Consider the following 11,097-nt stretch of genomic DNA (forward strand, 5'->3'; position numbering starts at 1 on the left):
GAATTTCCCTGTAACCATTATGATAACAATTAGCATGCTAAATTATTTGTTTTTTAAGCTCTGCAAACTGTTTTCTAAAGAAGTTACGGAATCTTTTGTTTTTATCGTAAAAAAATTGGAAACCCCCATTTTTACCCGATAAAACCTCCCATAAACCCCCGTTCCCATAGTCCGATCATGCTGGTTTGCAAACTCCTTCGAATAAAATAGATGTAGGGTTACACGTTTGTACCAATTTTCATCAAAATCGGATAATCTTTGCTCGAGTTATCGTGCTAACGGACAAAAATATATGTGTGTGTGAATTTGAACGGATGGTGTGTTTGGACTCTGGGGATATCAAAACGAAAAAGTAAATCGGTCCCGGGACCAGGTCTTACCATAAGACCTATGGTTATAACTTATTCTCTATATGGGAAATTTGCTAAAATAAGTTATGGGATGAGGTATTTGAAGCCGGGGTATTAATAATTGGTCAAAACTACCAACACTCATTCATGAGCACATGACAAATTTGTCCGGATATTTCCTCAAATCCGAGAATATGAGGTAAATTTGGCCTTTCAAGGTTCTCGGACTATAAATTGGATGCACCCAGTATTTTATATTACGTTTTCTTGCACGAAATCGTATCAGTAAGACACATATGACAGTGGTTTCTGTCATATACATCATTTTGACACTCGAAAGACGACTAAACAGTCGTGTCGTGTGCGCACCCACAGTCAAAGACCAAACAGTCTTGACGACTTTTCGATTGTCCACCCGACTCCAGCCAGACAGTTGGCAGACAGTCGGCCGACAAAAAGTCTCTCGTGTGCGGTAGGCCTAAAGCACGGGTCACACTAGGCTGGCATCAGCGGCGAATTGAAAGAAGCCGCTACTGTCAGCTTGATGTGACCACAAAATTCGCAGCTGGCATCGCTAGCCGACGAGTATTTGTCAGCGGCTGGCGAAGTTGGACATGTTCAACTTTTGGTAGCGAGGCAGCGGCGACTAGAGGTCACGTGACCACTCGCACTCGCTGACGCCAGCGAGCAGCGCAGTCTGACCACCTCTAGAAGCGTGCCAGCGGCGACCAAAGGTAATATCCAGCTTGGTTTAACACAAAAGGACAAAAGCAACTGTCTCAATATTTTAATTAGAGGCTTAACTTAATTCTAGTAATGCCTGGAATGTATGTGGTGACATGGTGACATTCGTAAAACATTTTGGTATGTTTCTGATTCTTTTTTTAGTGCGTTTAAAAACGTGGTATGTTTAAAAAGTATTTTTATTTGTAAATTATTTGTAACCAAGACCTGATCCACTAACGTCTCTTCTTGCGGTTAAGCATCTTTTAATAAAATTATTTCTCTTTCACACACATCCTCAGTATTAAGTGCTGGATGAGGACCCAAAAAAGGACACAATGGCAACAAGAACTTAACTTTAAAGTAGTTGTAGCATAGAAATTACTGAGCTTAGGTGGTCGGGGAAGCAGGTTATTGATTTCTTAAATTTATTGTTTCTTTATAGAAGTAAGAACATCAAATAAGCAGCTTACAGTGATTTGTTACAAAACCTCAAAGCTGTTCTTTTCCTTCTCTTCTCACACATCGTTAATATCGCGATCACCAGCGGCTGACAAGCAGCCTAGTGTGACCCGTGGAAAAGCCGCTGCTTGATGGTGCTGGTGCCAGCCGCTGATAACTAGCGGCTGGCGAGCAGCCTAGTGTGACCCGTGCTTTACTGGCTTGAACCAAATCCTCCGACATCTTTGAGTAACAAGCGCACAAGCACAAGCAACTGTGTTCACACTGGGCTACTTTACACGCCTACTCGCTCAAAAGCTGGCGAGTTGGCGTGTAAAGTAGCGGCAGCGTCAACTTTTTCCAGAGCTTTTTTACAAGCAGCTTTTGAGCGAGTACGTCGTTCACACTGAGCTATTTTACTAGCTGCGTGTAAAAAAGCGGGCGTGTAGCTTGTAAACTCGCCCCGTGTGAACGGGGCTGATCAGCAACTTATAGCAGACCTCTAGAGTAACCATGCACCTAGTTACATGGAGCTATGTTTAAGCTATGCTTATACATACCTTTCATTAATAATTTGTATATCTGATAAGTACTTACTAGCTGTGTACCCTTACGAATGATTGGTTACTGGACTATGACAATATTGTAAAAATGTACTCCGCTTAAAAATGTACAGATATAGATTAATTCATATTGTTTCGGATTTCAATTCTGTATGTTTTATTTTCAATATTTTAATAAATTTATGTTTATAAATTTAAATTTAAATCAATTAAGTGTGAATTAATGAGCTGATATCACCTGTCTGCCATGTTATCTTATGGGACGTCTGTCACTGAACAACACCACTTGCAATGTTGCCAATTCTACCAGGCCGCGGCCTGTAGTTAAAGGCGGCCGTGTCTGTACCCGCTCTACGGACGGTATCATGTAGTCATTGAACTGTACTTTGAATTGTACTTTGAACTCGAGTTGCACATTATACTTTTCCTACAGTTACCATAAAACAAATAAATTGGTGAAGAAACATTACCTATTTTTACACAGAAGTGAACTTTTAATATCACATTTAATGTGAAGTGACAAATACAACAGTATAACAGCTGACCAGCTGATTTACAGCCAGTGCTGCCAACGTATTTCGCGCGCATACGACGTTGCCTGCATGTTACGCGCTCACTATTTCGTGCCTTCTCGTTGCAAATCTGGAGTGAGACAAAGTAATTAGAGTGAGACAATGTTAACATTGTCTCACTGATGAGCGAATTGGCCACTTTGCTTTCTCAAATCAGTGAGAGAACATGTACATTGTTAGGTAACTGTAGGAAAAAAATAATCTTTATCCAAACAGCTGTTCGTTACTTCATAGATGTCGTATATTCTCCACAGATAGGTATTTGATAAATAACGTATTATAGAAAACATTTGTACCAGTTTTTTAATTGTAAAAAAATATTCTTTATTTTTAGTATAAAAACAAACAAATTATACATTTTTATAAATAATTATGTCGGAAGATTTTCTTACAACGTTTGAAACAAGAAAAAAATTATGCCATAAGTAACTCAGAATATGTCATCAAGAGCTGTTTCATGAATCTTAAAGATGAACTAAGAGCTGTTCTAAATTAAATTCCACCTATCTGGTTAAGCTGTAAAACCAGTATAAAAGACAATGTTTGCATGTTAGATCTCTTTTTTGGTAAAAATGGATTGCACAGTTGAGTGAAAATTTAAAAACGTACGTTTTCATGTCCCTGGCCTTTTACTGTCGTAAATACTGGATTTGTAGTTTATTATTATGTGTTTTAATATTTTTTGGGATGGGGGCAACATGTTACACATATTTATTTGGTTTTAAATAGGTTCTAGGTACTGTAATATATTGGAATCAGCTGATAATTTGGTTTTATGTTTATTATAAAAATGTAAACAAATAATGTTATATTTTGTTCTATGATTAAATGAGTTTAAGTTAGTTCTTGATTTTATTTCACTGGCGACGATGAGTAAAAAACGAACCCAAAGATGTGAAGATATTGGTTGTAACAATAAAGAAGAGGTGCGAAAGAGAATGGAAAAGTTTTCAATAGAACCCTATGATGAAAAATTGAACTGGGAGGATTATGAAGCTCACTTCCAATTGATGTGCAAGGTAAAGGGATTGGGTGATGACAGTGATGAAACTGAGGAGGCCAGAAGGGATCTTCTTCTAGCATATGTTGGACCTGTACCCCTCAAAAAGGTATCTAACTTTGTTTTACCTAGGAAAATTTATGACATACCAATGACTGAACTGCTTGATACATTTCGGTGTGTTTATAAACCTAGTAAAACAATCTTTGCAGCGAGACTAGACTTTGAAAAATGTGTGAGAGGAAATGATGAGAGTTTTTCAAATTTCGTCTTACGTTTAAAAGAGTTAGCCTCCTACTGTAAATACGACAGGTATTTTGAGGAAAGAGTAAGGGATAGATTTGCTGGTGGCGTTAACTTTCCACAGTTTGAAGTTGAAATCAGGCAAAGGTGGCCAGAAGGCATAAATAAAGATGGTTCACGTTTAACTTTAAATGAGCTGGTAGATTTAGCTGAAGCGATGGATAGAGCTAAGCGGGAAATGAATATTTTAGAAGAAGCTATGCCTGTAATTAACAAGGTACATAACTATGATAAGAAAAATAGATCTTTGGCAAAAGAAACATACAGGCATTCTACAGAAGATTGTAATCGGTGTGGACTAGTACACAATGGAGAAATTTGTCCAGCTCAAAAGTCTAAGTGTTTTTCATGTGGAATGCAAGGTCATTTCTCACGGCAATGTGGAACCAAAAAGACAAAACAATGTCACTTCTGTGGAAAGATGGGTCATTTTCCGCGACATTGTCGTTCAAAAAAGGCCTATTTGAACCAAATCAACGACACAGACATAACATCTGAGGAAGAAGAGGTACAGTTAGGAATTTCTGAACTTAAACCTAATAGGAAGATCCCAAGAGCACAAATTAATGTTACCCTAAATGAAGTACCAACAACCATGGAGTTTGATTCAGGAGCTAGAGCATCGATGATTGATGCACCCCTGTGGAAACAAATTGGATCACCAAATTTGAGGGCATGTAAAACAAAATTTGTCGCTTATGGAAACAATACCCTGGATGTTTTAGGAGAGTGTGAAGTTAACGTTAAAGTTGATGGACGGATTAGGAATCTTAAGGCTGCTGTGGTAAATGGAAACGAATCTCCTTTATTTGTATTACCATGGATGCTTGCCTTCAACATGAAATTACCACCTAGTGTTACGATTCGTAAGTTGGATAACACCCATAAGGATGAAAATGCGTCTATAGTAACCGAAGAGGAAATTAACCAAGTTATTTCAGAGTTTAGTGATGTATTTAAGAAAGAATTGGGAACAATTAAAGGCTATCAGGCGAAGATACATGTTAAGAGTGACTCAGAGCCTAGGTGTTTTCCTGCTCGCAGAGTGCCTTTTCCACTAAGAAGTAGAGTTGAGCAAGAACTAAACAGACTGGTAAGTGACGGTGTTATAGAAAAGGTAGACCCTTCCAAAACTCCTATCGAATGGGCAACACCAACAGTAAATGTTGAGAAGGAAAATGGCACAATTAGAATATGTGGAGATTTTCGGGTAACCTTAAACCCAAACATCATTACCCATACAACACTTTTGCCAACTTTTGAGGAACTGACGAATAAAGTATCTCGAGGGAAGCAGTATTCAGTTGTCGACTTGAGAGATGCATATCTCCAAATGGAAGTATCGGAGGAAGACAGAAAATATCTGATAATATCCACACACGTTGGATACTATAGATACAAGAGACTGCCATTTGGTATAACCTCCAGCCCAGGTATCTTTCAGGAATACATGGAGAAGCTCCTTGAAGGCATACCACAAGTGGGGGTACTTCTACATGATGTAATCATTACGGGCCGAAACAAAGAAGAACATCTCATGAACTTAAAGGAAGTATTAAAACGAATGGGTGAAGCAGGGCTAAAAGCGAAGAAAGAAAAATGTAGATTCATGCAGAATTCAGTCACCTATCTTGGACACATTATCGATGAACAGGGTATCCATCCGACAAAAGAGAAGATGAAGCAATACAAAAGGCACCTAAACCTACAAATGTCAAACAGCTTAGGTCTTTTTTAGGATCCATAAATTATTATGAAAGGTTTATCCCTAGGTTGCATGCGCTGTGCTCAAGGTTACATCGACTTACTAGCAACAGATCGAAATGGATCTGGACAGAGAAAGAAGATGAAGTATTTACAAAGGTCAAAATGATTCTTTCGGAAGAAGACACAGTTGTTCCATATGATGAATCCAAGCCTCTAGTGTTGGTGTGTGATGCGTCAGAAGACGGTCTTGGGAGTGTCCTAATGCACAAGTGTGAAGATGGTCTGGAAAAACCAATAGCGTATGCTAGCAGAACTCTTTCAGATGCTGAGAAAAGATACTCGAATATTGATCGAGAAGCACTTGCAATTTTATTTGCTGTAAGAAAGTTTCACCAATATGTATATGGACGAAGCTTCACACTTGTCACCGATCATAAACCCCTTCAAAGAATATTTGGAGAAAACCGGAATCTTCCAAAGGTAATGAACAATAGGTTGGTGAGATGGGCCCTCGAACTGAATCAGTACAATTTTCAAATCAAGTACAGGAAAGGAGATGAAAACGTTTGTGCTGATGCACTATCCCGTCTTCCCATCAGAATCAGAGAAGAAGCTACCGATGTAAGAGACATAAAGTTTTTAAACATGGATAAAGTTGAGACATTGGTGTCCTATAAGGAACTCAAACATAACAGCAGTTTGGACAAGGAGATAAAATTAGTACAAAGTTATGTGCTAAATGCATGGCCAGAGAAGGTACCAGATAACATTAAAACATATAAACAAAGGAAAGAAGAATTATCAGTTGAAGATGGTGTTTTGATGTGGTTTGGTAGAGTTGTTGTGCCAACAAATATGAGAAAAAAAATCTTGAGAATTTTGCACTGTGGCCATCCTGGAATTTCAGCTATGAGATCAATTACGAGATACTATGTATGGTGGCCTGACATTGACAAAGACGTTGAAATGCATGTTAAGACTTGTGAAGCATGTCAAGAAAACAGAGGAAACATTGAAGAAGTCCCAGTCTATCCATGGAACATTCCTGAAAAAGTGTGGGAAAGAGTTCATTTGGATTTAGCTGGACCAGTTGATGGAGTAATGTGGTTAGTAGGGATTGACGCGCTATCTAAGTGGGCAGAAGTTGAATGTTTAAGAACAACGACTTCAACTGCCATAATTCAAAGATTAAGATCGTGGATGAGCAGGTATGGGATACCATCACAAGTAGTAACTGACAACGGGCCACAGTTTGTCTCTACTGAAATGGAAGCATTTTTCAAGAGACATTCAATTCGACATATAAGAACTACTCCTTATCATCCTAGAAGTAACGGCTTAGTTGAACGTCTAATAGGGACTTTGAAAAGGCGTTACAGAACAACAAAACAAGAAATTAATGATTCTTCATTGGCATTGCAAAATGTGTTGTTCAGTTACAGAAATGCCCCACAAAAAACAACAGGACGAGCCCCTGCTGAGTTGTTTCTTGGTCGAAGAATGCCAACCATGTTGGACAACATGAAACCAAACCTTAGACAACAATTAGATCTGAAAATTTGGAAGGAACAACAAAACCCAACTCAAAAGAAAACCTTAAGAGCATTCAGTGAAGGGGAAGAAGTATGGATGAAAAAAGAGAATAGCCCTGGTTGGATAGCAGGAACAATAGTCAAACGCAATGGCTTATACTCTTATGAAGTCATGTGTGGTGGAGTGATAAAAAGAAAACATTCGGATCAACTGCGAAGAAGAGAAGGTGCGGTAGACGATGAGGAGGGAAAAGTGTAATATATTGGAATCAGCTGATAATTTGGTTTTATGTTTATTATAAAAATGTAAACAAATAATGTTATATTTTGTTCTATGATTAAATGAGTTTAAGTTAGTTCTTGATTTTATTTCAGGTACTTTTTTCGTATTTTTAAGTCTTGAAATTCACGACCATGACGTGTCCCTAGGGTACATTTTCCAACTTTCACGCTGTTTTTAGACTACCTAATTATTCATGCCGAAATATATAAAGCCATATTTTTATGTCATCAATAGTTATTAAACTTACAAAAAAGGAGCATATTATAATTTTATTGTCATTGCAAACTGACTACCATGACCAAATAAGTCTGTCCCTCGATTTGGCGTCACGACCATTTGGGAAAATAATGCAACTTTGGAGCACGACAGTGGCAAGCCTGGCGTCGATTGCGTCAGTTAGTTTTAGAGACTAGTTCGGGGCAAACGTCTAGTTTGTTGTGCCGGTCGTTTCGAGTTGAAATAATTAGTTAAGCTACAAGATTAATAAAGGAAATTTTGTGTTTTTTCTAATTTTGGTGTGTCCATGACCGTACGTAGTCATTTGATGAAGTAGACGTTGTTTAAATTTTTGTTGATATGATACTTCAATTGCTACATTAACCTAGAGCCCACTTTGTATCCTCGAACATGAGGTGCAGGGCTACCGCCAGAACAGAGCCAAATAACACGTAATGTCACGACCAAAGTTTCACGACCATCGCTGGTTTTTTCACGACCAATCCAGCCTTATGGATTATACTGTGTTTGGTCGTGACAATAACTCAAATATCAGTGTATATTGAACAGTTTAGTTCAATTGAAACACATATTTTTATTATAACTAACAGTATAATTGAAGGATTGTTTAGAAAGATTTAGATTATTCCAGACAATTCACGACCGTACCGCTTGTCCCTGACTATTACGCTGATGATTTCTAACATAAAAATTTTAAATATCATCATATTTCGATGTTTTATACACAAAAGAAGCACACCTCTATAAAAACATAACGACTTTTCAGGTCTCAGGTAAGTTTTTTCGGAGCTATACAAACTTAAAGGATTTGATTGTTTTTTACGGTAATAGCTTATTCCCTAGGCTATATGGGAAATTCGCTAAAATTACAGGCGGAATCGCTGATTAAAATACAGAAAAACGTGACGTAAAAATAAAGGCCAAGCACCAGCTGATTTAAAACTATATCTAAAACATAGGCTACATGCTTATTGTTTGTGTTCAATCCAAACAAAGTCGGAGAGTGTAAATGTTATCAAGTAAGTTTTAGTCAACTTTGTTTAGTTCATTATGTTTTTCAACGTGACAAAATGTATCACTCTGCTATTATTCATCGCCCATTCTGTGTCTGTCTTCAGTAAGAAACCTGCAAAATGCAAACAAGATTTAGAATGCAACAAGCCTGCTGATTTTATCAAATGTGCCCACTGCAGAAGACAGATAGGTAATCTAGAAGGGCATTGTGAACTCATAGATTGGGTAATATTTTCTAAAAGTGATCCTTGTGAATATTCCAGATCACACTGTCAAGCAGATTTCTGTCAGAACTCGGAAGGTTATGTAGAAGGCTATGGCAAGTGTGTTTGTATCTGCAAAGATTCCGCTTATGGAAATCAATGCAAGCAGAAGGGCGATATTGGCTTCAGGTACCCGAGTGGTATTCAGTTCTTCCCTCCAATACATATGGAGTTCAACACTCCGGCGCCACTTCTCATAAGTGTAGCTCGAGGCCCGAGGGATAAAGCGCAGCTCGGGAGATTGTATTTTCACGTCCACGACCTTTATAAAGGCTACTTTGTCCGAATCAACAAGTTTGTAGAGGTAGAGAAACTTGAAGGCTGGCTGACTGGGGCAAGGAAGTATTGTGATCATTTCGTGACTGACGGTACTAAGTACTTTGACCCAGATGTATGTCGTTATATTAGTGTTTATGTGTCAGCACACTTGTCAACTGCTCAGATTGTGATTCCGTTCGACTGGTCGTCCTCGATGTCGTATCAATCAGTTTCTTTCATTAGATACATAAAACTAGATGCATACTGGGACGGACTGAAAGTGTCTGAGCAAATGCACAGATACCATTTGAGTACGCCAGATCACGCTCAAGAGAGAATTTATATAGGATTTGAAGGCTGTGGATACACTGTTACCACAAGGACAAATTACAAATTTAAACACACAATCCGGCTCCGTTTTAACAGTTATAATGGGAATTCGTTAAACCACAATTTAAAAGTGGAATATATTGAATATCAGCAAAGGTGGGAAGCATACAAGGTGGAAGGAGACACTAATACACACAGGTCTATAGACTATTATCGATATACAAGTAATACTTGGGTTATTCCTCCTTATAGATGGCATGGAATGTATGTAGTTAATTGTTCATACAAAGGTGTATTCAACATTAAAAGTTTAGAACATCCAAACGGTCTACGTTTGAGGTTAGAGAACTTTAACATCTGTCTAGTGGAAGTGTCATATTCTCCCTTAATTGCTGTCATTTCTGGAGGAAGCTCGAGATTTATCTTTAGGGAACAAGGCTTGGTCCTAGACGCGTCAGCTTCTTCAAACCCAAACATGCCTGATGGTAAGTCAGGATTGATCTTCACGTTTTCTTGTAACTGGACAACAGAAGTTGTTTGTCAACCGTACACAATTACAGATAACATTGATGGACTTTATGAAATCAAGCCGATGTCAATCGAAGGGAATAGAATTTATAATTTTACTCTGAAAGTTACATCTGAGGGTTTTGATAGTAAGTTGGAGCCGGCTTATGCACATCAGATGATTTCTGTAGGCAACTTAGGGCTGAACGAAACTTCACGTCAAACTATTTTAATTGACTGTGTTTACAACTGTGAGATCAAAACAAATCACAGAGACATAATTTATTTGCAAGTTGGCGGTCAATGGGCCCTTTTGAATCAATTTAACTTTCAATGGGAAATATATGAGTTTGACGAGCAAGGTCTTCTACTAAGCACAGATTTCTCAGTTGAATCTTTAAAACAAAGTGATACACCTTCTTTCGTACTGATTTTGAATGAGAATGTTCTAAAGGAAAACTCATCATACCAGTTAAAAGTCACTTATTCAAGTTCAAACCAGTTTGCAATATACCCTATATCAATTGCATTTTCCGCTTTACATTCATGTAAAATTTACCCAGAGACTGGAGTGGCAGGCTCTACTGTTTTTAATATCTCTTGTGTTGCAGACAGCTCTATATCAATGTTTGAATTTTATGATAAATACAAAACGGATGAGCCAGATTTCAGCGGACGGATGATTGCCTCTCAAGTAACAGGCAATATTGAAGAACTAACTCTTACAAGAGGGAAATTGGAAATACATTTGTTCAATGAGTATTCAATTCAATTCAATTCAATTTCAATTCAATTATTTAAGATGGGGACGCCACTATGTGCGTATTTTAACCCAAATATGAGTGAAGGATGAGTGTAGGATGAGTGGCGCGATCTTGTAGTCTTGTTAGTGACTAAGGCCGACATGTTCCTTAGACACAGCTGTTAATTAATAGCCCATACAGCTAATGGCAACTAAGGGACCTACAGTTTATAGTGGAATCCGAACCACATTTTTCCTTGTAATTTACGAAT

General features: G+C 38.0%; 2 protein-coding genes across 2 annotated transcripts; both read left to right on the plus strand.

Annotated features, from left to right (window-relative positions):
* The first annotated feature begins 3,518 nt into the window (after positions 1-3,518).
* On the plus strand, positions 3,519-5,690 carry LOC129000350 (uncharacterized protein K02A2.6-like). The gene has a single exon (XM_054427313.1). It carries the CDS (start codon positions 3,519-3,521, stop codon positions 5,688-5,690), a length of 2,172 nt encoding a protein of 723 aa, XP_054283288.1.
* Positions 5,691-5,821: 131 nt separating this feature from the next.
* On the plus strand, positions 5,822-7,450 carry LOC129000351 (uncharacterized protein K02A2.6-like). Its single transcript, XM_054427314.1, has one exon. It carries the CDS (start codon positions 5,822-5,824, stop codon positions 7,448-7,450), a length of 1,629 nt encoding a protein of 542 aa, XP_054283289.1.
* Positions 7,451-11,097: the final 3,647 nt, after the last annotated feature.

This window comes from Macrosteles quadrilineatus, unplaced genomic scaffold, assembly GCF_028750875.1.
Source record: "Macrosteles quadrilineatus isolate MER2022 unplaced genomic scaffold, UCM_ALF_1.0 Scaffold_8__2_contigs__length_117827958, whole genome shotgun sequence".
Lineage (NCBI taxonomy): Eukaryota > Metazoa > Arthropoda > Insecta > Hemiptera > Cicadellidae > Macrosteles > Macrosteles quadrilineatus.

Excerpts from the sequence above, each read along its gene's own strand:
- LOC129000350 (XM_054427313.1), top strand. The coding sequence starts at position 3,519 with ATGAGTAAAAAACGAACCCAAAGATGTGAAGATATTGGTTGTAACAAT.
- LOC129000351 (XM_054427314.1), top strand. The coding sequence starts at position 5,822 with ATGATTCTTTCGGAAGAAGACACAGTTGTTCCATATGATGAATCCAAG.